Source organism: Dendroctonus ponderosae, unplaced genomic scaffold, assembly GCF_020466585.1.
Source record: "Dendroctonus ponderosae isolate FM_Combo_2020 unplaced genomic scaffold, Dpon_F_20191213v2 Dpon_F_20191213_1, whole genome shotgun sequence".
In the NCBI taxonomy this organism is placed as follows: domain Eukaryota; kingdom Metazoa; phylum Arthropoda; class Insecta; order Coleoptera; family Curculionidae; genus Dendroctonus; species Dendroctonus ponderosae.
In genome coordinates this window covers 47,090,904-47,117,711 of record NW_026017110.1, presented here as the reverse complement: position 1 = coordinate 47,117,711, position 26,808 = coordinate 47,090,904, and the positions used below count along the sequence as shown (strand labels likewise).

Below are 26,808 nucleotides of genomic sequence, written 5' to 3'. Positions count from 1 at the left end.
CCATCCTGTAGAAAATTTATCTGAGGCGCTTAATTTTTACCAAAACACTGCCTCACAAACAACGAATGGGGCTGGATAATGCTTCAAACGGAAACCAAATCGCTCGGAGGAATCAGCATTTATCCACTATCAAAGTTAGGGATAGTTTGGTTGTGTAAAGCTCATTTTGTTGCGCAGGTTAATTGATTAAAACTCTACAGTTAAAAAATCACAAAGAATTGGCTCTAAAGTAGCCCTAATGTATAGTCGAAAAGGCCGGTTTGCTGAAATTGAGGATTCAAATCGTTAAAAGAACGCCGTTTATTCCAGTTTGCATTCATTCAGTTCGTCATTGAAAGTTGCAAAACTGCAATTTGCCACAAATCGATTCCGGTTCTTTCGGTTTTATAACCTGAAGAAAAGCTTGGTCTCTTCTTAAGTCTAGAGTTTTAAACACTCAAAAGGACCATTTTGATAGAATCTTCGATTTCCCGGTTCCTCTTGCTGAGAGGTTTCTTTGGAAAAACAGATTGATTCGAAAGCTCTTAACCACTTAAAGGACCTGTAGAACTTCGAGAAGATTTTTATAAGTAGATGGATATAATTTTATTGTATGCAAGTTGAGGATGGCAATTTTGAGAACATCAAGCTGAAATTTGTCAGAAAAACGTAGTTCTTATTCTTGTGGATGACGTTTTGAAATCGTTGAGATCCGAGGAAACCGTTGACTTTTAAGGCCCAGAGCGACACACATAAAGTTTAATGAAATTTGTAGATTTCTGTGGCTTAATATCTTCGTCTTGTTCGAGTCATTTTAGGACTTGATTGGCTTGCAATTACTCATTGAATTCACGTAGCAAATCCTCCAGTTCAGTAACATTCATAAGTACTTATGAATTAATACACTTATCGTCTGCGAATCTCGGGTGATTTGGATAGCAACCGTCGATATTAATGCTCCTATTTTTCCAATTTACTTTCTTGAAACCGTCAAAGCCGGAGTGAAGAGTTTTGGGGATGTGGTGTCACCTTGGCGACACTCCTCGGCCAATCGCAACATTGTCAGTCTTAAGATCTTGGTTGATTTTAACTTGACGGGAGGCGTTTTCGTAAATCCTTTGGATTAAATTGGAATATCAAATGCCTTATGAAAGTCAACAAAAGCCAAGTGTACTGAAATGATATTTTCGTGAGTCTTTTCTTAAGCAGCTCCATTGTCTGGACATGCTTTAATGTGCTGAAATACCGTCGCCTGTTCCACTTCCAGGGAGGTAATTTGGGCAAAAGGGATCTTCAAGAGCTTCAAAAATGTATTTCAAGCAAATAGATGCAAACAGTCGATGAGTGGTAACGATAATTCTGAAAGACATTTTGTATGTGATTTGAAGCTGTGTATTTGTTCAATATCAATTTGTTCTTTAGAGGAGACCCCAAGAGGAATAGCAATTTTTGAATTGGCGCTGGAAACCTTTTTTGGTGAAAAATGTTGATGAATTGGCATCTAAACGGGACCAGATCTTGCAGGGCTTGCACCAAAAATTGCCTTCGAGGGTGGATCGATTCGACTGGCGATTTAATTTTGCCATCAAACCGTGTAAATAAGCCTGATGCATATTTGACCATGAATGTTTAATGGAAAACATCGAATGAAATGGTGGCTGTATAGAAGTGAGCAAGGTTGATGCCAATTACGACATTGTAATCATTCAGCGGGTGCATGTTCTTGGCGCAATATCAAAGCCCGTAAACAATTTTCGCAGGCCGGAGTACCTAGTGAAAATACCTTGAAAATGTTGTATATATCCATACTATGTAATGGTTGTAATGACATTTGGGCGGTCACTGCGCAAACGTATGCGCCGCCCACCATTACTGACCTACATTACGCGGGGCCGATGACCTTTCGTTCGCAGCGCTAAATACTATCCAATGAAAAATGACAAGATCGACATAGACGTTCGCCAGGATTTCCCTCTGCGATGAAAATTCGTAAAATACTTACATTTTTTTGCAATAATCGAGGCACTTTATCCGGGCCAGATAACAGATGAGGTTGATTTTGATCCAGTCATTGCTTGGGCTCCAGCGTCTCGGCAATCGTTGCCCGTTTATCCAGTTCTCATGGTGTTCTCGCAGCCCCCCTTTTTACGAGTCACACCACACCCCGACCACTAAGCACTGGCTCGTGGTGCCGGCCCAAACATAAACATTGTTATTTACGCGAAAAGCCAAAATAAACGAAAGTCCGCCAGTTCACTTTTCATGCACAATGCCACCGATGGTCACGCGGGCCGTCGCGACACTCGCTCGCCAGCTCGCCTATTTGGGTAATTAGTGTTTTTCGTATCCAGAGGGTGTTCTAGGGCATGCTCGGACAGCCTTATCAGCTAAGTACTATGTGAAAAATAAGGACACCGTGCACATGAAGAGTTGCGAGTACGTAGCTGTGTTCGCCGGGACTGAGTGCGAGGTGAATGACCTGTGGCTTACGACATCGCGGTGGTGGGGAAAGGCAGCACACGAGAATTTTGCTGCCGGCTCGCCCGCCCGTTTACTTTATACTGCATCTTTCGTTTCCGCTTTCATAACACCCGGATGAATCCCCCGGAAAACTCCTTTTTCCACGAAAAAAGCACTCTTCGACGCGACAGGGTCGTCTTTCACCCACCTCTGTCACCTTGCCGTCACTAGTTTGACGTACTCTGACCAGCTGCCAAACTGACAAAGCACCGCTACATGTCAGTGTCCTTCAGTTTCACTTATTTTTTGATACAGCTTACCAAAAGTTGTTTCATTAGCTTTATAATTCCCTTTTATTTCGATGTACCTTTTTTCGTAATTAAATTGGAAGATATTTTCTAATAAAATTCTATTAAAAATAAGGTTTTTTTTTCTGACGCGACGGAGCCGTCATTCATCCACCTCTGTCACCTTACCGTCAATAGTTTGACGTTCTGAGACTAGCTGCCAAACTGTCAAACCACCGCTACATGTCAGTGTCCGTCGGTTACACTCATTTTATGATACAGGTTTTGAAACTTTTTTCATAAGCTTTATTATTCTCTTTTAATTCGATTTACCTTTTCTCGTAATTAAGTTGGAAGATGTTTTCTAATAAAATTCTATTAAAAATGAGGGTTTTTTTTCTGACGCGACGGAGCCGTTATTCATCTACCTCTGTCACCTTGCCGTCAATATTTTGACGTTCTGAGACTAGCTGCCAAACTGTCAAAACACCGCTACATGTCAGTGTCCTTTGGTTACACTCATTTTATGATACAGGTTTTGAAAGTTTTTTCATAAGCTTTATTATTCTCTTTTAATTCGATTTACCTTTTTTCGTAATTAAATTGGAAGATGTTTTCTAATAAAATTCTCTTGAAAGTTAGGTTTTTTTCTGACGCGACAGAGTCGGCATTCATACACCTCTGTCACCTTGCCGTCACTAGTTTGACGTTCTGTGACCAGCTGCCAAACTGACAAAGCACCGCTGCATGTCAGTGTCCTTCGGTATCACTCATTGTATGATACAGTTTTTCAAAAGTTTTTCAATTAGCTTTATTTATCTCTTTTAATTCGATTTACCTTTTTTGGCAATTAAATTGGAAAACGTTTTCTAATAAAATTCTCTTGAAAATTAGGTTTTTTTCTGACGCGACAGAGCCGTCATTCATCCATCTCTGTCACCTTGCCGTCACTAGGTTGACGTTCTGTGACCAGCTGCCAAACTGACAAAGCACCGCTACATGTCAGTGTCCTTCGGTTTCACTCATTGTATGATACAGTTTTTCAAAAGTTTTTTCCATTAGCTTTATTCTTCACTTTTAATTCGATTTGCCTTTATTGGTAATGAAATTGGAAGATGTTTTCTAATAAACTTCTCTTGAAAATTTGGTTTTTTTCTGACTCGATAGAGTCGTCATTCACCCACCTCTGCCACCGTGCTGTTACTTTTCACTTGCTTGTCGAACTGTCAACGGACAGTGACATGTCAAACTTTTGTATGTAACAACGCTTTTTTTTAATAGCTTTATAATTATCTTTTAATTCGATTTATGTATCTTTCCTTTTACATAAATAGGATGATATATGTCACCATGGTCCACTTCCGTGTCATTTTTTGACCGTTTTCTATCTATGTTTAATTAAATTTTCTTTACTTTGCAACGTAGTGTGAAATATATTTTCAAATACATTTTCCTCGAGAAAAAACTCCTTGAAAACACATTTTCCACCAAAAAAAAACATTTTTGGAGGCGGGGATTCAATCATTTCTAACATACTGCTGTTACTTTTCACTAGTTTGACCCTAGTTTGATGTTGAGTGACTAGCTGCCAAACTGCCAAAGCACCGCAACTTGTCAAACTGATCACCGGGTTCACACTTTTTATGTTACAATTGTATATTTGACTGTTTTTCTCAATCGATTAATCATTTCTTTTCAATTAATTTTACTGCTTTTGAAGATTTATTGAAATGAAACTACCAGAAAACTCGTTTTTTTTCCTACGAAAATCTTTCTTTTATGCGATATGGTTGACATTTAGTCATCTCTGTCTCCCTGTTGTCATTTTTCCCTCGATTGACTAGTTTGACGTTCTGTGAGCAGCTCTCAAACTGTTAAAGCAGCGCTACATATCAAACTGATCATCGGTTTCCTTTTTTTTTATGTCACCATGGTCTACTTCCGTATCATTTTTTGATCGTTTGCTATCTATGTTTAAATACATTTTCTTGCCTTTGAAACGTAGTGTGAAATATATTTTCAAATACATTTTCCCCGAGAAAAAACTCGATTTTCAACGAGAATCTCCTTTAAGACTTCTTTTTCTACCAAAAAATATAGAACCTCAATACGACATGATCGTCACTGACTCACTCACATCTCTCATCTTGTTTCCACTTGTTTGACTAGTTTGACGTTGAGTGACTCCGTGAAAACACGTTTTTCCACCGATAAAATAATCTTCGAGGCGACAGTGTGAAAATTCATCCACTTCTAAACTTTTGCTGTTACTTTTTACTAGCTTGACGTTGAGTGACTAGCTGTCAAACTGCCAAAGCACCGTAACATGTCAAACTTTCGTCGATGTCATTCAAATCGTGTTACAGATTTAGAAATATTTTCATGTAGCAACGCATTTCTTTAAAGCTTTATAGTAATCTTTTAATTCGATTTATGTACCTTTTCATTTACTTAAATTGGATAATATTTTTTAATAAAATCCTCTTGAATACTAGTTTTCTTCCACTAAAAAAACATTCTTCGACGCGGTCATCATTCAATCACCTGTGTGTCTTTGCTATCAATTTTCACGTGATTGGCTAGTTTCACATTGTATAGCCAGCTGTCAAACTGACAAAGCACCGTCATATGTCAAACTGATCATCGGTTTCACACTTTTCATGCTACAATTGTATATTTGTCAATTGTCTTTCAATCGGTTAATAATTCCCTTTCAACTAATTTTACTTCTTTTTGGTCCGTGGTTTCGAAGACATATTGAAATTAAATCTTCCAGAAAACTTTTTTTTCCTGGTTTGACTAGTTTGACGTTCTGTAAACAGCTCTCAAACTGCCAAAGCAGCGCTACATGTCAAACAGATCATCGGTTTTGTTTTTTTCATGTCACCATGGTCTACTTGCGCGTCATTTGTTATCGTTTGCAATTTATGTTTAATTAAATTTTCTGGCTGTTCCAACGTAGTGTGAAATATAGTTTCAAATACATTTTCCTCGAGAAAAAAGCTCTCACTTGTTTGACTAGTTTGACGTTGAGTGATTCCTTGAAAACATGTTTTTCTAGAAAAAAACATTTTTCGAGGCGACAGTGTGGGTATTCAATCACTTCTAACATTTTGCTGTTACTTTTCACTAGTTTGACCGTAGTTTGACGTTGAGTGCCTAGCTGTCAAACTGCCAAAGAACCTTAACATGTCAAATTTTTCATCGATGTCATTCAAATCATGTTATATTTAGAAATATTTTCATATTACAACGCTTTTCTTTAATAGCTGTATGATTATCTTTTAATTCGATTTCTGTATCTTTTCTTTTACTTAAATTGGATGATCTTTTCTAATAAATTCCTCTTGAATACTTATTTTCTTCCACGAAAAAACATTCTTCGACGCGACAGGGTCGTCATTCACTCACCTGTGTGGCTTTGCTATCAATTTTCACTTGATTGACTAGTTTGACGTTCTGTAGCCAGCTGTCAAACTGACAAAGCACAGCCATATGTCAAACTGATCATCTGGTTCACACTTTTCATGTTACAATTGTCTATTTGTCCGTTTTTTTTCTATCTATTAATAATTCTCTTTCAACTAATTTTACCACTTTTTGTTACTTAGTTTCGAAGATTTAGTGAAACGAAATCTTCCTGAAAACCCCTTTGTTTTTATACGAAAATCGTCCTTTTATGCGATATGGTTGACATTCAGTCATCTCTCTCTGTTGTCATTTTTCCTTGGTTTGACTAGTTTGTCGTCGAGTGACTACACCTGTCAAACTAATAATAGGCTTCTTGCTGAATCGTTTCATATTCAATCTTTCTGTCTGTTTCACTATCATTTCATTTTTCTTTTTTCTTAAATTCATAATTTTTTTGACTGAAATCGTTTTTTCTGTAACTGGAATCGAAATTTTCAGGTTATTAGCTTTTTTTCTTACATTTAAATTGAGCAAAAAATTGAAAATCTATTAGAAGCGTTTTGCAATTCAAACTTGCAAGTTGACCACAATTTAAAATAAGTCATTGCATCAATGCAGACATTTTAAAAAATTTGCAAAAAAATTAAAAGCAGCAGGAAACTATAAAAGCTGTAATTCCATTTCACTCACCATTAGTCAGGAGTAGAGTAGATGTCAGCTAGAAACTTGTATTTTTCACCCAAATGTTCAGGATTTCTCGATAGAAACATTTTTATAGCGGTCGAAATTAGTCTTTTCGAAAGTACGAAATAAAAAAAACATGTTTTTTTGACTAATAAAAAAATTATAATGAATAAAAAAACAGAACACACACTAACTCATATACAAAAATGTGTTTTGGAAAAAAAAAGTTTTTCATTATTATTTATATGTTAATGACGGACTGTCCGGCACAATGACAGGCGCTTTAGTTTAATGGCGAATGAGGAGAGTTTGTTCGCCATTTGCTCTGTCAAGATGTGGAAAGTGCGTCGGATTTTTCGCTTTATATGTGGAAAACTGTTGATTTTTGCAAACCCAAAGTGTTCCTTTCTAGTGTAGTGCCATTTTCGTGACCACTAGTGTGCTTTTGCTAAGAAAAACACGACTTTTCCTGTGGTAAGTGTTTTGGATGACGTTTGCTGTCAAGCTTGACAAGCATCTTCGGACTCAGCTTAGGGGCAATTTTATTGTCCCTCAAGCGCATTTTCACGACTTAAAAATTTTAAATACACACTTTATTTCATGATTTTTAAATGAATTTAAGTAGGCTTTAAACAAAATGTAATAGTATACAGTGTGTCCCAATACCATCAGCCTAAAAGTTGTCTATTAATGAAACTATGTAGTTACTAGGAATTTCTAAATATTCGCCATACAGAGGCTGGGCGAACAGAAAAGGCTTCTACGTAAGTGGAAACCTGTTGATAATCCAAAACGAGTCCGGCGGAACGATTTAATACGCTGTTCCCCTCGTTCTTATTAAATCATCTAAAATCTAAAGGGGGGCACCTATATAAAACCATCCAGTTTGGCCGTGCCCAGTTTCATATACCTGCAGCCAAATCCGTTGACCATGAAGCTGTACTTTCTGCTCTTGATTGTCCTCGGTGAGTAACAATAGCAAATTCTCACATTTGTCGCATTGATTCGTTGATTTGACTGCATGCATTTTATTTTTCTCAACAATTGATCGTTCGCTTGCTCAACCTGAGTGGAAGTCATGTTTCCAAGAAGCGTCTGCTAATATGTTCCAAAGTGATGCAAACTAATTGAAAATAAACAGTTTTAGCCAGTTGTTGTTTAATAATATGGATTATATTTTTAGATATTGCATCACTGTAAAAATTGTTTTGTTGAGCTTCAATAAGTCCTAATAAAAATTGCGTCTTGCATTCTAATCAACGTATTAAGCAAGCTGGTGGTTTCCTAGTGCAAAACTACCAAGAATTCACGGGTTTTTAAAATCGATTTTCAAATTTACATAAATTATTGTGGTCAAATGGCGCTAGGTCAGGTGAATAAAGCGGATGTTGATCCTTCCACCGTCATGGCCTATGGTTTTTTTCAAATTATTTTGTCCTTGCTATTAATAAGTGAGACCAATGAATTAAATATTCATGTGTTCTAATTGGATTTAGAAAGTTTTCATTGTTTCAAATCAATTTTGAGGACATTTGGTCCAAGTGGAGTAAACAGTTGACCTGCAATAAAACTTATTACTAAAAAACCATGTTGGAGGCTTTAAATTCGTTTATGGAAAACTCGAAAAATGGAAAAAATAACACTGATTTTCCTTTAATTAATCTGTAAAGTAAATCGCCACTAAAATTGGGTCGAATTTTGGTTCTCCAAAATTAAACCCAAAAGTGTGCACTTTGAGATGAATTCAATTGAACTTGAATTCCCAATTGCGCTGAAAATTTTACTCGGCACTTATGTTGATTTCACTTTTAAATCGAAAACTAACATGCTAACTGTTAAATTTTGAGTTTAAAGTCAAGATTGTTTAAGCTGGAAGTGAAAACGCCGACTTTCCAACTCAATTTTAACGAAAATCTTCAAATAATTTTTGTTCAAAGTGGAGATTTGTTTGTTTAAGTTGAAAAACATTTTTAGCTTACTTCGACAAGTTTCATTTAAAGGCAAAAACTTGCAGTTCTAAATTGAAAGAACGAGAACGAAAGAAAGTGTTCAAAATTTAAATTCCAAATAAAAATGCAGCAAACAGCTATTTTGGTTTTTATAACACGTTTTTGCAGTTTTAATTGAAATGTTGAAACTTTTCACTTTTTTCTAAACTGGAGCTTTCCTGGACAAAAACGCTAAAACGCGGGGGAATCTCGATTTGAAACTGGAAATTACGAAATTGAAATTTTAATTTTGTGTGAAACTTGTAAGTACMTTTTGTGTACATTCAAGTTGATAAGCTTCATGCTCTGAAATTAAAATTTACATTTAAAGCAAAACATTCCTAGTTTGAAGTTGAATTATTTTTTCAGTTCGAATTGAAAACTTAAATTTAACAGTTGGAATTTTGATTTTTGACTAACTAATTTAAAAGTGTTGTTAATAACGTTTCCCTTGCGTCATTAGCAACTAAATTACCAAACGTTCAAGGCAAGTTTTCTTTAAAAACGTTCTCAACATCATCTTTAAAATCATTCATGGCATGAGCAGCAGAATTGCAGGCGTTTTATACCGCAGCAAAATAACGTTTTTATTGGTAAAGTAACTAAACGAAAACAAAGTAACGTGATTTAAAAACGTTTTCAATGACTTCAGCTACCATCAGACAATCTCATGTAATGTGAAAGCGAAGTTAAAAAACTATGTCAAATTTTTCCAAAATGTTCATGTGGAGACAAAAACCTGGATTTTTAAAACGTTGAAACTAGTTAGTTGTTCGGGGTTTTAAGTCGTTGTTACTTAGTAAGAATTTCGTAGAAAAATTTAGTAGGGAAAGTGTTTCAAATTCCGAAAAACTTACGAATTTTAAACAACGGGTGCAAAAAACTGGTTTAAAAATGTTGTTAATAACGTTTTCATTGCACCATTGGCGACTAATTTACTAAACGTTTAGAGACAGCTATCTAAACTGTTCTCAATAAAGAATTATTCATGATGTTAACAGCAGAACTCCAATCGTTTTATCCAGGGAAATAACGCTTTTATCGATGATGAAACTGAAGAATCATAGAGTAAGGAACATGATTTAAAAAAGTTATCAACATCTTAAGCTGCCAGCAGAATAAATGAAGCTAAATTAAAACGAAAATTGAATTTGATTTTATAGCCGATACTTGAAGTCAAAGGGGGAACATTATAATTCATAAAAGGAAATAAACATATGGAAAGTTGAATCTTTTGAGTTTAAGCTTAAGTTTTCTACCAGTAAACCTCAAATGTACAAATTTTCTTCCAAAACTGGAGAATCAAAAAGCTCTAAAAATTCATATTCAGAGAGTTTCAAGTCGAAATTGCGGTTTAAAAATAATTCAACAACGACTAGCAATTTCCAGAAGTTATTTTGGCTAATACAGATAATCAAATCAAAATTTTCCATTTAAATGAAAATTATCATAAAAAATTAACATCGGAATAATGTAAGCGTTCAAGCAAACCACTTCTGAAGATGCAAGCCACTAGTGCTTGTGAAACGTCAGGAAGAAATTTTACCGAACGACGGCCTAAAAACCCGAAAAACCCATTAGTTTCACCATTTCTAAAATTCCTGCCGCCTGAAGCAAAGCAGAAAAAGAGCAGACCTTTTTCCTGTATATTACCAATACTGCAAATTGCAGAAATTTCGCAGGCTTCACGAATTGCAGACCCAATTTTAAGAAATTCCTGACTAATGCAGCAAAACAAGGAGATACTAAAAGTTTGATCCGTCGGTTACCAGAACTCTAACTTGTAAATCGAGCAAACGACAAATGTTTTTCCGGCAAATTCCAGTCTCAGACTGTACATTTTCCGTCTCCAAGAATAGCAAACCCAATTTTAAAAATTGCTGCCGACTGCACCAAATCAGGGAAATATTCAAAATTTTGTCCTCGAGCTGCTACGGCCCCCCAAAGTAGATCCTGCACAATGGATAGCAAAAAAAAATTTCATGAAAATTCCAGATTCAAGCAAAAAATTTGCGATTTTCAACAAAATGCAGATCCGCTTTTTAAAAATGTTCCCGTCTGAATGAGAGAGTGTAGAAAGTCAACATTTTTTTGTGCATTGCGAAAACCTGACTATAAAACAAAAACATTTCAGTAAAAGAAGTAATCGGATGATTTAAAAAAACACAAAAGTTTTTTTTTAAATGTTTGCGCAATAAATTAAAGCAGGCCAACCTCAATTTTTCACAAGTTATAAAAATACGTATAAATTTCGAAAAATTTTAATTCAACGAGGAATCTTGTCGATTTAAGTTTGAATCATATTCCTGGCCGGGAAACCCGTACAAGTAAACTTGTAAAAAGTCTGCATTCGGGTGTTTAATGTGTGGTTGAGATTAAATTAATCAAAATACAAGTTTTACCAGAAATTTACATGTTTGTTTTGTATACGCTTTTGCTGATTTTTTTAGCTCTAAATGAGAATTTTTAATTCCAGTAAGTTTGAGTTCAAAGTGCAAATTGCACAAATTATAGAGAAACATCTAATATTTTCTTGTAAATTTTGAGCATACATTTCCAGCCCATTCAAGTTTCTAGGTGAAGGAACTCGAAATCGAGTGTTAAAAATGTGAGTTTTAACCGAAAACTTTAAATTGAAACTGGAAATTAGAATTTTCAATGCAGAAGTTTCTAGTTGAATTCAATTTTTATGTAAAGTTTGCTTTTGTTGAAACTATCAGATTTGAGTTTCGCCTTCTAGGAAACAAAATTCGAGTGCAACGTGTAAACTATAGTAATTCAAAGAGAAAAATCTGAAACTTTCAAGTACATTTTAGGCACATTTTCGAGTTTGGACGCTTCCAATTTGATGTGGTTCATACTCTGGAAGCAATATTCAGAATGAGTTTGAAATTGAATGATCTTTAGGTTTTGGAAGAGAAAGTTTTGCAAGAAGAATTTTGAAACTTAAGAGTAGAAAGGAGAATAATAATTTGGAAAATTTTGTTATCAGTTCAGTGTTTCGAGGTTAAACTCAGAATGTGGAGTTTAAACTGCAAACATTTTTTCCAGCAAAATGAGGACACATTTAGCTTCAATTGAAACTGTCCACCCGATCATAACAGAAAGCCACTCAAATCTTCGACAAAATCCATAGAAGTCGATCGTGCAAACGAGTAAAGCATTTATTGAACAAAAATCCTAAATCATCATCAAAACAACAAACATTCCAGGCAGTTTTCACGAATTCCTCCTTTTTTGTTCAACCAACTCAACATGCCCAATTTGAATTGAAAAAGTAATGCGTGTTGCATCCAGCTGAATCCAAACCGCAGTTGGCATCGTATGCGGTCGACGCTTTAATGAATCCTAACCATTTCTTGGATCTCAGTATTGCAATCATCTAATCAACAAATGCAAATTATTCATTTGAATGTGTATTCGAGGTGCTATTGGGTGTTCTCGTTCTAAAAGGAGCCTAATTGCAAGCAACTAGAAAATATCGCATGACCCTCTTGTGCGACGTTAATCTAATTCTGTCACATCGATGGTGGGGTCAGTAATCACACAAATAATGCTAATTTGAAAATTGTAGGATCAAGCAATTTGGGTAACATTAGTGAATCGAAAAAGGTCATGAACTTCCAGCGTATCTAACGGACGTCAGCGAGTAAACTAGCAAATTTCTTGTTTTCATAACTGTATAAATATTTTGCTGTTTTGGAACATTATTGGCGCCACTTTTTTTCAAACATTGTCTTATGCACACGGATTGGAATCATCATCCTTTGAGAAATGGCGTCTCACTTGCTGAGCTTATACAAAAGTCTATTCAATCCAAGCGACTTAAGCCTGGATTATCTGGAGACCAAAATGGATTCCACTTTCCAGTTTCCTTCATCCATGAACAAGAGTTCAATTTAGCAATTTTTATTTCAGTGACTGTTCTGAGTTTGGTCGATGCTGCCCCATCCAAAGGGTCCACTAAGGCCTCCTTGAAGAAGAAGCAAACCTGCGCCAAAGACTGTGGTGACAACTACAAGCCAATTTGCGCAGGCGATGGATCGAAAAATCTGAGCTTTGGCAGCGAATGCGTTCTGAGCAACTACAACTGCGAAAATCAGAAAAGTGAGTGTTGTAGGAAAATCGAAGATCCAATCTTAAAAATATTCAAAGTTCTCGAAAGGAAGAAAACAGAATCTTAAACGATCGATGTTTCTGCCCAAACATTAGCAAATGTAACAGAAAATTTTGGGAAGCAACGCTATCAATAACGTTTTAATTATCTACGTTGCCACTGATCTAGGAGACTCTAAAAATTTCTTCAAAGTTCTTAAAAAGAACAAAACTGTTCTCAAAGGGAGGAAAACAGAATGATAAACGTTTCATATTTCTGTCCAAACGTTAGAAAATGCTTTAAACATTTTCCGAAAACAACGTTATCAATAACGTTTTCATTATAAACGTTGCAACCGATTTGGATAACCCATAAAACATCGTTAAAGTTCTGAAAAAGAAACAAGTCGAAACTGGTTCAAGTTCAACAGTAGCGTTTAAATCATTAGCAACGGTATTATAAACATCTTAAAAACAACTTGATTTACAAACGATTTTAATAACGGTTTCTTCATATAAGTCGCTACTGAATTGGAAAATTGTTAAAATATCTTAAAAGAAAAGACAACTAGAATTTCGTTTTGATCCACTAAGAAGCTGAAAAAAGTTTTTTAATTTTTTCTTATTACTCAAAATTTTAATGTAGAGGAAATTGGGATTTTAAAACAATGTTGAAACTGGTAAGTTTCAAATGTCAGAAAAACTCCCTAATTTTTAAGCAAAGGCCACGGAAGCCAAACTAATTTGAAAATGTTGTTAATAACGTTTCCTTTGCGTCATTAACGACTAACTTACTAAACGTTCAAGGGAAGTTTTCCTTAAAAATCTTCTCAGCAGCGATCATTCATGGCGTGAGCAGCAAAATTGCAGGCGTTTCACACAGCAGCAAAATAACGTTTTTATTGATGAATAAGCTGAACGAACGAACTTTAGCTATCATCAGACAATTTGCAGCTAATTTGAAAGCGAAACTACAAAAATAAGTCTACTTTTCTCAAAATGTTTATAAGGACAGAAAAACCAGGATTTTTAAATTATTGAAACTGGTGAGTTGTTCGAGTTTTCAGGTCGTTGTTACTTTGTAAGAAGTTTGTAGAAAATTTTAGAAGAATAACTGTGTTAAATTTCAAAAAACTTACGAATTTTATGCAACGGCTGCGAAAAACTGGTTTAAAAATGTTGTACTTTAATGTTACTAAAATGTTACTAAAAGTTTGGAGACGGTTTTCCTTTAAAACGTTCTCAAAAAAAAATCATTCATGTTAACAGCAGAATTCCAAACGTTTCTTGCAGCAGACAAATAACGTTTTTATCGATGATAGAACTGAGAAAAAATGGAGTAAAGAACGTGATTTACAAACGTTATCAACAACTTAAGCTACCAGCAGAAGAAATGAAGCTAAATTAAAACCAAAATTGAATTTTGATTCTATTGCCGATATATGAAGTCAGAGAGGGAAAACTATAATTGAGAAAGAGGAATAAACATTTGGAAAGTTGAATGTTTTGAGTTTAAACTGGATATTTAAAGTTTTCCACCCGTAAAACTCAAATGTACAAATTTTCTCCCAAAACTGGAGAATCTAAAAGCTCGGAAAATTCATATTCAAAAAGTTTCAAGTCACCATTCCGGTTGAAAAATCAGTCAACAACCACTAGCAATTTCCTAAAGACTTTTTGGCTCCTACATATATTCAAATCTAAATTTTCCATTTAAATGAAAATTATCAAAAAAACTGAAACAAGTAGAAACTGGACAATTATTATTATTTTCCACTTAAAGAATGTTTCATTTTGCTAACAGTAGAATCACGAAAGTTTTGATCGTTTAAGAAACTGAGAATAAATGAAAGACGTTGTGATTTAAAAAATGTTTTTTAATTTTTTTTGAATTACTCAAAATGTTCATGTAGAGAAAACTGGGATTTTAAAATAATGTTGAAACTGGTGAGTTTTAAAAGTCCGGAAACTCACTAATTTTTAAGCAAATGCCACGAAAGCTTAACTAATTTAAAAATGTTGTTAATAACGTGCACGTTGCGTCATTAGCGACTAACTTACTAAACGTTCAAGGAAATTTTTCTTTAAAAATGTTCTCAAGGGTGATTATGCATAGCGTGAGCAGCAGAATTGCAGGCGTTTTATACAGCAGCAAAATAACGTGTTTATGGATTAAGGAACTGAACGAAAACAAAATAACGTGATTTAGAAACGTTATCAATAACTTCAGCTTCCATCAGACAATTTGCAGCTAATTTGAAAGCGAAATTACGAAAATAAGTCCACTTTTTCCAAAATGTACATATAGAGAGAAAAACCTGGATTTTTTTAAATATTGAAATTGATGAGTTGTTCGGGTTTTTAGGTTGTTGTTACTTAGTAAGAAGTTCATAAGTGTTTTAAATTCCAAAAAACTTACCTATTGTAAGCAACGGCTATCAAATCCTAACTGGTTTAAAAATGTTGTTCATAACGTTTTCATTGCATCATTAACGACTAATTTACTAAACGTTTGGGGAACGTTTTGTTTTAAAACGTTCAATAATTGATGTGGTTAACGGCCGAATTTCAAACGTTTTATACAGATAAATAACGTTTTTATTGATTATGAAACTGAAGAAAAAATAAAGTGAACAACGTGATTTAAAAACATGATCAACAACTCAATCTACCAGCAGAGAACATGCAGCCAAATTAACGAAAAACTGAAGAAACTGAGTAAAATTTTCAAAAAAATTCTTCAAAAAATTCAAAATAAATCTTTATGTAGAGTAAATTGAATTTGTAAAATTTTCAAACTATAGAGTTTTTCGAGTTGTTCGGCTGTCGCGCAAAAATATTCCCTAACGTTTGTGAGCGCGAGTGTTTAAAACGTCCGAAAAACTCACTAAATTCAAGCAAAGTCAAACCTCATTCTTTAAAAAATGTCGTTAATAACGTTTCCATTGCATCACTAACGACTAACTTACTAAACGTTTAGAGTTAGAAAGTTGCAATCAGAGAATTTGCAGGCTAATTGAAAGCAATCCAAAAGAAAAAACTAAGTCAAATTTTTCCAAAGTTTTCATATAGAGATAACTGGATTTTTTAACGGAGATTTAACATTTTAATCAATTAAACATCTGAAGAAAATTTTAAAAATCCGTGTTGAAAACGTTGTTAAAAACGTCTCAACTGTATTGGAAACAAGTATAATGCTACAAACGTTTGTTATGCCCGAAAAAAATGTTGTTAGCAGAAGTTTGAAGTAGAAAAAGCTGGAAGCGAAAAATATTTGATAAATGTGTATCAATTTTTTGCAGATTTGAAGCTGGTTTCGCAAGGCGAATGCCCGGGAGGTGGCGGAGTACGACTTTCCTAAGCTCCAGTCTTCCAGGAAGCGCCGCCATCGACTTTAGAGGCCGCATTCTGAATATATTTTGAATAAACCATTTTATAATAATCGTTTTTCTCTCATTCATTTTTTAATTAAGTGGGCAACGCAAAAAAAGCCGGCCAGCACAAACTAATCAAATCCGAACGAATTAATCGAAAGTGATAGCGCATCGACAGACTTAGAGTCACATTCTAAAAATAATTGTCTTCATTGAATATCGAACTAATAAATTTATCATTCGATTTAGTTCAGCCAGCTGGTAAGGCGGTCCCATCATCAATCTTGGGCCATAAAATTGGATTCGATTGCCGGACCACCTAGAAGTGGGATATCTGTGATCTGGTTCCGATATCGATTAATGGTCAGTAGCTTAAATGGTTTCAAACCCTCAGAAGCTCCGAACCGTCTCACAACTAAATAAATTTTGTGATTGTGCTTTGTGACCGCGCTGTGCTCAAGTTAATCCACCTGGACTTAAGGACGAGTTTTGAAGAAATGAAGTGTATTGTGATCGCTTTGGCGTTGTTGAGTAAGTACTAGGTACCCAACTTTGAAGCCAATCGCGTTTTCTAGACGCTTCTCTTAAGTTCACCCAACAGTTTCCGTAGCGATGTCTTAATCGGAATTTGCCGAAAGTTTTTAATATCCCAAGGGTAAAGTTCGATTTGCTGATAACGCGCGCCATGTACGTTGCAGAGGTCATACTATAATTTGTCCTATTCAGATAAACTGCTCGCTTTACACAGATTTATCTTTAATTGCTCTTTCTATCATTTAGCCAAAATTTATTAATAGAATTCATCAGCTAATCGCATCCGAAAAAGATCTTCTGCGGACTGAATGAATTTTTTGATATATTTATCGCCTTGATTTTAGGTCATTTTACAAATCGTCAACAAAAAAATCAAATATATAAAACAGTGACAAAACTTTCTGCATAATCTGGCTAAGACATCCCCTGGGAGCAACGATTGATTTTTGCTATTTCAGGCATTGTGTCCAGACTAGGGGCGGCTCCAGGAGGCCGGAGGCCTCCAATGAATTGCATGTTTGGCCAAATGGAGGATTGCCAGCTGGATTCCGGTCCTGTGTGTGGAATTGACGATTCCGGAATTCTGGAAACGTTCGAAAATAAATGCATGGCCTATGTTATGGCGTGCCAAAAGGACACTTGTAAGTTCTTGTTTGCAAATTTATTTCCCCGGTTGTAACAGTGTTTCTGTTTTTTTTTTGAAGATTTTGTCGAAGTTAAGCCTGGAGAATGCTAGCGCTCAACAGCCACACCTGGACGCCCAATCAAACCTCTTGACAGTATTTACTAAAAGCTTTACTTAAACGTTTTTGACATGCGGTATTGAAAAAGTACATAGTTTTGTTTAATATTTATACGAAAATAGGATGTATACATTATAGTTTAGGGATTGGTAAATAAAGATGATTTAAGGACAAAACAGCTTTTTAAATTCGAAATCGTTCGAAAACGGAATTTTTAATTCAAAATAGAAACTCAATTTTCTAACTTATCAGTTTTAGTTCAGAAGCTAAATTTTGCGCGCTTGGTGGAAAGCTTAGTACCAAATTCAACGATGGAATTTTGCACTAAATTTCATTTTTGAAATGGAAATTCGAAATTGATATGGAAAATTTACATTTCAATTTTGCTTTCAGCTTTGTCAAATTTTGGAGTTACGTTATTCGAGCAAAAAATACAAAGTTTTCAAAATGAAACTCAAGGCAAAACTCAAATTTTCTCAACAATATTTGAGTGCAAATTTCGAGTTTGCATGTTTCAAGTTTTCAAAACAACATTCAGTATTCATAAAGTTCATAAAGTATTCATTCCATATATATTTAAAGTGGAAGATTTTACCGTACAGTCGGACATTTTCAAGTATTTCAGAAGTATGAAGAACTCCAAATTGCAAAAAGTCTCGTTGGAATCTTTTCGATTTCACCATTTTTTAGTTATCCCAATGAAAAATCGGAAGCGAAAATCGCCTCTAAAGTTTTCTTTTTGCTTCCAGTTGTGTCAGAGTTTCTCCTGAAATCCCAAAGTGAAAGTGAAAATTATGCATTTTGAAAATGGAAAAAATCAAATTGCCAATTCACCCTAAAAAAACTCACGATGCGTATGATTTTGCTTTAGCCGAATTATAGAGTTTCAAATGAAAAGTTTAGATTGTCACTGTTCAGAAGTAGAAGTAGAGCTGAAAATCGAATTTGTTCAACTGGAGACGTCGAGTTTTCGACTCAATTTTAAGCAAAAATTTCAAACATTTTCAGTTGAAAGTGGAGATTTGCTAGTTTGATTTCGAACACTTTTTACGTTTACTTTTACCGGTTTCAACTAAAAGTTGGATTTTCACTTTTTTTTTTCACAGAATCGAATTGTGCACTTCCAAGTCCTCAGGAATTTAGATTCAATGCGCTAAAAGTTGAAATTTCGTTAAAATTCACTTAACATTAATCAAACAGAACAAACTGTTGATTTTTCATTAAAATGTTTGTATTCTAACGCCTGTAACTTGAACTTAAGGAAATAACAAGTTTGTAGGCGAAGGAATATGAAATGGAGCGTATAATATGTGAACTGAAAGTAGAAATTTCTCTTCGAATTCAAAAGTTTATTTTAGTTTCTTGAGTTACGTTATTCAAACGAATACTCCAAATTAATTAAAATGAAACTCCAAAATTCTGGAATTTCAAAGGAAAGACTCAACGCAAATTTTCAGTTCGGTTGTTTTAAATTTTGAAAGAATATTCAGTGTACCTAAAGTGAAAAATGCTACATTGACGTTGGATGGTTTTTCAGTTCAGCTTTTCATATTTGAAACCAAATTCTTATTTTAAGTGGATTTTTTTAGTAAAAAGTCCATATTCAATTCAATTTCTGAAGTGGAAATCGCCTTCTGGTTTCATTTTCATAATTTTGGTCGTAAATTTAAAATTTACCTAAAATCAATTTTCAAAAAAACATTTTCAATTCGATCTTAACGGAATGCACACTGTGAGTTTGAGTCGCTTCTGACAAAATGTAGAATTTCAAATGGACAGTTCACATCCAACTATTAAATGTTGAGTTTTGGAAGTTTTAAATTTTTTTAGGCCGGCGAAGGACATGTTGACCTTTGGACTCAATTTTAACTAAATATTTGAAATATTTTTAGTTCGTTTAATTTTAAGTAATTTTCAAATTTACTTGTACAAGCTTCAATAAAAAACAAGATTTTGAAGATTAAAATCGAATTTGCTTGGAAGTTTTTAGCAATTTAGATTTAAAGTGCAAAAATTTAAAATTTCATTCATTTTATTCTGTTTTGTCTAAACTGGAGCCTCTAACTCGATCTTAAGAAAATTTTAGTTTTTATGTTAAATTCGAAACTTGAATAAAAAACAAAGTAGAATTAGTCCAAAATTCAAAAACAGAATTAGAATTTGGACAGTTGGGGGTTTTGAGCTTCATCTGCAAATTTAAAGACGAAATTTTTGTTTTAAGGCTATTCAACAAACTAGCTTCAGAAGTGGAAATCGCCTTCTGGTTGCGTAAAATATCGTAATTTTGGTGGTAAAGTTCAAATTTACCTAAAATCAAAGTTCAATTGTACCCTTGGAATGTTCAATCCGATCTAGAAGAAATTCACACTTTGAGTTTGATTTCGCTTTTGCCAAAATGTGGAATTTCAAATGCAAACTCCACATTCTAACTGTTAAATGTCGAGTTCACAGTCCATTTTTTTTTAAGCAGGCAAATGACACTTTGATTTATGGACTCAATTTTAAGCAAAAATTTTAAATATTTTTAGTTCGTGTTATTTTGAATAATTTTCAAGTTTTCTTGCACAAGTTTTTTAAGATTAAAACTTAATTTTTCACTTTGAAATTTTTAGCTATTTCATTTCAATGCTATTTTGTCTAAACTGGAGCCTTAAACTCGCATCTTAAGAAAATTACAAGTTTCTAAGCATAGAAACTTGATATCGAGTGTATAATATCTGAATTAAAACAGAACTCAATCAAAAGAACTGTTTTGTGAGTTGAAACTGGAAATTAGATGATTCAAAGCGAAACTTTCTCTTGAAATTCAAACGTAATTTTTTTTTGCTTTTTTAAAACTTGGACCTTTGAATGAAAATTTTTAATTTAGGATTCAAAATTCGTGTTCAACCTGAAACTTTGTCGAATGCAGAGTAAAAGTCGATTGCGTTTCGAGTTTGAATTCAATCTTGCACTAAAAGCCAGAGTTTTTATGTTAAATTCGAAACTTGAATAAGAAAAGACAAAGTAGAATTAGTCCAAAATTCAACAACATAATTAGAATTTGGGAAGCTGGGGTTTTTGAGCTTTTGAACTCAGTTTTGCCAATTTACTCGCAAAATTGAAGTTTACACTTTGAAAGAGTTGAAAGACGCAATTTTTGTTTTATGATGATTCAACAAAGCTGTTTCTGAAAGAAATTTTCAGTTCTATTTAAAATGTTTCCATTGTTTATTTTTTGGTATTTTTAGTATCTTTTGCAGTATTTCAATGCTCTGAAAGCCCGAGAAATGAGAAAAATCTATACTTTCTATAAGAGAAACTGTAAGTTCATAATTGAAGGAATTTAAATTTTCTGTTTAAACTGTGAATTTTTGATCAAACTTTCAACGTTTTGATGTTGGTACTCTGCTTTTTGAAAATTTTGGCTTTCGACTGAAGTTAAAATTCGAACTTGAGGATTCTAAGCAGGACGCTCGACATTTCCAAATCCTTTCTGGGCCCGAATTTTGAGCTTTTAAGAAAATTATTTATTAGCTGATATGAAGCTGAGCTCAAGTTTGCAGTTTTAGTCTAAAGACGGTGCTTGATGTAAATCCGAATTAGTAGAGAAATCATTTTTTTTTGTGACAAATAGTAAATTTTGAAAGTCTAAAAGCAAAAGATTCTATTGGAATCCGATATTTGTCTTCAGACTGAAGCCAATTAATCGGCAAGGAAATTGCGCGAATAAAAACTAAGGAATATGAAAATTGGTATTTCAAATTTGTGGCCAAATTTTAGAATTGAAAGTTAAAGTTTTATGATTGAAAGTAAGACTTCCACTGTCAACAAAGCCTTCAATTTGTAGCAGAAATTTTGAATTTTTACTCTCTTATTTGAAAATGTTTTTTGATTGAAACTTTTAGTTTAAAACAGTTGAAAAAATTTCGAATTTATTACAAAAAACAGCTAACATTTTTTTAAGCTCCCACGTTGTGTTAATAGTTTCCAATTCGCAAAGTGCACATTTCTCGCTTAAAATTCCCAATCCAAATGAAAATTGTTTTCCATATACATTTGAAGAACTCCAAATTCCAAAACGTCTAGTTGGAATTTTGTCCATTTCACCATTTTTCAGTTCGGAAAATCGGAAACGAAAATCGCCTCTAAAGTTTTCTTTTCGGTTCCGGTTGTGTGGACTTTTCGAATTTTGGTGAGGCATTTGCAATTCTCCTGAAATCCAAGTGAAAATAACGCATTTTGAAAATGGAAAATTCAAATTGTCAATTCACCCTGAAAAAAATCGTTTCGTGTGGTTTTGTTTTAGCCGAATTATAGAGTTTCAGTTCAAGCTACAAGTGGAAACGTCGAGTTTTCGACTCAATTTTAAACAAAAATTTCAAACATTTTTATATGAAATTGGGTATTTGCTAATTTGATTTTGAACACTTTTTAAGATTACTTTTACCGGTTTCAATTAAACGCTGGATTTTTGACTTCAGAATTGAATTGTGCACTTTCAAGTCCTCAGAAATTTAGATTCAATGCTCTAAAAGTTTAAATTTCTTCAAAATTCACGATTCATTAATCAAACACAACAAACTGTTTTCATTAAAATGTTTGTATTCTAACGCCTGTAACTTGAACTTAAGGAAATAACAAGTTTGTAGCAGAATGAATATGAAATGGAGCGTATAATATGTGAACTGAAAGTAGAAATTTCTCTTCGAATTCAAAAGTTTATTTTAGTTTTTTGAGTTACGTTATTCAAACGAATATTACAATATAATATACAAATTAATCAAAATTAAACTCCAAAATTGTAGAATTTCAAAGGAAAAACTCAACGCAAATTTTCAGTTCGGTTGTTTTAAATTTAGAAAAGAATATTCAGTGGACATAAAGTGAAAAATGCTACATTGACGTTGGACGGTTTTTTCAGTTCAGCTTTTCATATTTGAAACCAAATCCATATTTTAAGTGGTTTTTTTTTAGTGAAAAGTGGATATTAAATTCAATTTCAATTGAACCAAACCTACAGTTCGGATCTTCGCGAATTCACAATTAATAAGTTTTCACAGAAAAAAAATTCAGAAGTGGAAATCGCCTTGTGGTTGCGTAAAATATCGTAATTTTGGTGGTAAATTTGAAATTTACCTAAAATAAAAGTTCAATTGGGCGCTTTGAAGCTGAAAAGCCAACATTTTCAATCCGATCTCAAAGGACTTCACACTTTGAGTTTGATTTCGCTTTTGCCAGAATGTGGAAATTCAAATGCAAACTCCACATTCTAACTGCTAACTGTCGAGTTCAAAATCAATTTTTTTTAAGCAGGCAAAGGAAACTTTGATCTTTGGACTCAATTTTAAGCAAATATTTGAAATATTTTTAGTTCGTTTGATTTTAATTCGTTCAATTCAATCTTTAGAATTCGAACTGAACAATGACTAGATTGCGCTTCGAGTTTGAATTCAATCTTGCACTAAAAGCAAGAGTTTTTATGTTAAATTCGAAACTTGAATAAAAAAACAAAGTAGAATAAAGTAAAAATTCAAAAACAGAATTAGAATTTGGAATATTGCGGGTTTTGAGCTTCATCTGCAAATTTGAAGCGAATATTTGAAGAGTTAGTTGACTTATTAGAAGTAGTTGAGTTGTGAGAGCGAAATTTAGAACGTCTGCGAAACCCTAACTAAAATTTGTCAAACTGATAGCGAACAAGTCAATTTTGCCATTGTTTCTTTTTTGGTATTTAATAAATTCTCTGAAGTCCGAGAAATGAGAGAAACAATAAATCTATACTTTCTATAAGAGAACGGTAAGTTCATAATTGAACGAATTTAAATTCTCTGTTTAAACTGTGAATTTTTGATCAAACTTTCAACGTTTTGATGTTGGTACTCTGCTTTTTGAAAATTTTAGCTTTCGACTGAAGTTCAAATTCGAACTTGAGCATATTCTAAGCAGGACGCTCGACATTTCCAAATCCTTTCTGGGCACGAATTTTGAGCTTTTAAGAAAATTATTTATTAGCTGTTATGAAGCTGAGCTCAAGTTTACAGTTTTAGCCTAAAATGGTGCTTGATGTGAATCGTTTGAATAGAGAAATCACAATTTTTCGATACAAAAAGTCAATTTTGAAAATCTAAAAGCAAAAAATTCTATTGGAATCCGATATTTGTTTTCAGACTGAAGCCAATTAATCAACAATGAAATTGTGCGAATAAAAACTAAAGAATATTAAAATTGGTATTTCAAATTTGAGGTAAAATTTTAATATTGAAAGTTAAGGTTTCATGTAAAATTTCCACTGCCAACAAAGATTTCAATTTTTAGCAGAAATTTTGAATTTTTACTCCAGCTTTGTTCTCAGTTTGTTTCGATAAGTGAAACTGAGTTTAAAACGGTTGAAAAAATTTCGAATTTATTGCAAAAAACAGGTAAAACTTTTAAACTTCCGAGCGTTTATAATGGAAATTGTGGGTCCCAAGTCATATTTCACACTTAAAGTTGAACTTTTAAGGCCAAAGTTAAAGGAATGTTTAATTAATTGTAAAAGTTTCAAGGTTTACAAGAAAATTTACATTTAAAGTTAAAAATTCAGATTGGACATTGAAGTGGAACTAAGAAGTGTATAGTGAAAAATGCGATTTTAAGCAAAAAACTAAATAATACTTGAGTTTGGTGTTCAAAATATCGTGTTTGAAGCGAAAAAATTGCAATTGCAAATGAAAATTCACCAACAGCCTAAAATTGTTCAAAATTAAGAACGACTCTAAACTTGCACTTTGTGTTAATAGTCTCCAATTCGCAAAGTGCATATTTCATGCTTAAAAATCGCAATCCCATATGAACTAAATATTTTTTGGAATTTTTCCTAAACCACCTGCTTACTCAAATCCGAAATTCGCCTACAATACTCAGGGGCACGTAAATGCGCCAGTTTTTTTTCCTCAAACCGACATCAGTTTAGCAAAAGTTGCGGCGTCCAGAGTATCGTCTTTAGTCGCGTCGCGATTTCACCTCCGTCCGGGATCTCTGCCTTAAATTTAGACACAGCCGCTCGGTTTCGCGTAAAGCGGGATGGATTTATAACTTTTTTTTTTAATAAAAATATATTCTGTCACTGGTGGGTGTTAACCAAATATCTGGACATGGAAATCGAGCTTGGAATGCTTCTAAAGCTACTGTTATGCTGTAAGTTTTCATCAACTTTTGTTTGAGTTTAAAGCTTTGAAGTTTTGCTTGATTGTTACTTAAAATTTTGGAGTTTGTTGTTAGTTATTTGCAAAAAATGTGCGCAATTTTTGCTAACAATTTGGTCAATGTGCTGTTCAAAAGGATTCAGATAGATTTTGAGAGTTTTAAACATGAAATTTCTGGCAAAAACACTGAATTCCTGGCTCTAAACTTTCCTTGACAAAAATTAATTTGCTGGAAAAATGCACGGGGATTTGCAATCGTTTTAACGTGCAAACTTTACGTTTGCGCTAGACCAGATCATAAAAATTGTATTTTAAATATGCATAAATATTAGTCGAAGTCTGGGCATGTTTAAAGAAGCGGCAGCTTCCTTAGCAATAAACGCTATGCTAATATGTGCCTATCTTTACCTAATTATTAGGAAACATTATGTTCTGTTTATACACGAAATGCTGGTGAAAACCTTTCCGGGTGAAACCGCCTAAGAATTTAGGGCTTGCAGATTGAAAATGGCCTTTGTAGCATGTAGAGCCTGAAAATTCCAGTTTGAAACAAACATGAATCAATTGACTTTATAATTTGTTATATTTAAACACGCCTCCTGGTAAGGTTGTATCTTTTGTAGTCGGTTAATATCTTAATTGCGAAATTTTATTTTAAATTAAAATTTTTCAGATTGTCTATTCTAGAAACCGTGCAAACCACGGCTGCTGTTGGAGCTTTTGAATATATAGCCTAGACAGACTCTGTATTTTCCTGTAAAAGAATTGATCAGTTAATATTAACTACTTTATTTAAAAACAGATTTCAAGTTCTTGACAACCGGCTAGAATCACAATAAGGACGAGCTCCTGCAGGAGGCGTGATTTATATTTAGCCACGCCTCCTGGTCGAGCTTCAACAGGTTATTATTGCCTATTTTTAAACTAATTAATTCCAGATTTAGCCGCAGTTTTCTGAACAATCAGCATTAAAAAAGCAGCTTTGAACAATATTGGCCAGTTGCTTGTTCCTGTAAACCGAAAAAAATATTAGATAAAGAATCCGCTATAAATATAAATATTTCAAAAGATTGGGTTGTTTACTGCCGTTCGTCGTATCTTAGCTCTAGTGTATTAAAATCCACTTTTTTTAACTTTCAAAGCGACTTACAACATGGAAACAATACAAACACAACACCATTTCAAATCAAGACCACTGTTATATTAAGCCATGCCCCCAGGCGGAGTCTAGTTCAACACCAGTTTCCTTACACCTTAGATTCTTCGAGTAGGATTTTGATATTATCAAGTACTTTTGGTACAAATCTTTATATAAATACCGCAAGTTGTCACAGCTAAAGCAAAATCTTCCAATTCATGTCCAATCCAGCTATTGAATATTTAGCCACGCCTCCTGGTGGAGATAGAACTAATATACAGGGTGATTGAAAATATAGAAAAAAAAATTTCGAAAATTTCTAGAAGACATTAACAGTTGAAGATCGAATTTCAACTTTGTTATTAAGCATTATTTTAAAATGGTTCCATGTTTAATTGGTGGCATATTGGAATACTTAAGCATTCAAAAATAATTATTACGATCTTTGCTTCAAATTACGAAAATTTTTGATATCAAAAAATTTCTTTTCTACAATTTTTTTATGAAAAGGTACAGCGGCAATGATGTTTTTTGTCATTAACAGATAGTTACAGGTAGATCTTGTCAATCTTAACAATAATTTGTCAAACTGTGACTTACTTTGAATTTCCTTTTACGAATTTGCCGATATGCGATTAGTTCAGGGGAAATGCTACAGTAAGATAGCAGAACCTGAAAGAACCCACCCCAACAAAGGGCGAAGAGAGTGGTTCCAGGAAGATAGTGGACGACAATCGATGTTCGGGTTCCAGGCATAGAAAAACAAGTATTGGACATAACCGAATCAGACCCTTCCAGGGGCACTCAGAGCACAATAACTGACACTTTCCCAAACACCAAGTAAGTACCGAGAAAGGGCTACGTTCCTACCACGTTTGTACGATACACACAGCACAAGGAGATACAAATGGAGCAGGAGTTAATTAACTGAATATGAGAAGCTGCTTGA

The 26,808-nt window shown here is 33.8% G+C and overlaps 3 protein-coding genes and 1 long non-coding RNA gene across 4 annotated transcripts in view; 3 read left to right on the top strand and 1 right to left on the bottom strand.

The window, feature by feature from the left end:
* Nucleotides 1–2,749, bottom strand: part of LOC109535387 (hormone receptor 4) — a 52,325-nt gene extending 49,576 nt beyond the window's left edge. Inside the window, exon 1 of the mRNA XM_048670234.1 lies at nucleotides 1,982–2,749. The gene's annotated coding sequence lies outside the window, so the exon portion shown is untranslated. The remainder of the gene's footprint in view (nucleotides 1–1,981) is intronic.
* A 4,925-nt stretch (nucleotides 2,750–7,674) lies between these two features.
* On the top strand, nucleotides 7,675–16,346 carry LOC109540717 (U-Kazal-Dg21.2). The gene is made up of 3 exons (XM_048670326.1): nucleotides 7,675–7,786; nucleotides 12,728–12,916; nucleotides 16,207–16,346. Exons 1-3 carry the CDS (start codon nucleotides 7,753–7,755, stop codon nucleotides 16,263–16,265), a joined length of 282 nt encoding a protein of 93 aa, XP_048526283.1. The 5' UTR covers nucleotides 7,675–7,752; the 3' UTR covers nucleotides 16,266–16,346.
* A 110-nt stretch (nucleotides 16,347–16,456) lies between these two features.
* LOC109540716 lies at nucleotides 16,457–17,731 on the top strand. The gene is made up of 3 exons (XR_007282421.1): nucleotides 16,457–16,809; nucleotides 17,271–17,453; nucleotides 17,517–17,731. It is a non-coding gene; the product is annotated as an uncharacterized LOC109540716 (long non-coding RNA).
* A 6,756-nt stretch (nucleotides 17,732–24,487) lies between these two features.
* The window catches only part of LOC109540690 (xaa-Pro aminopeptidase ApepP), a 42,572-nt gene continuing 40,251 nt past the window's right edge, over nucleotides 24,488–26,808 (top strand). The window contains exon 1 of the mRNA XM_048661379.1: nucleotides 24,488–24,713. Coding sequence (XP_048517336.1) covers nucleotides 24,671–24,713 — 43 coding nt within the window. The 5' untranslated portion in view covers nucleotides 24,488–24,670. The remainder of the gene's footprint in view (nucleotides 24,714–26,808) is intronic.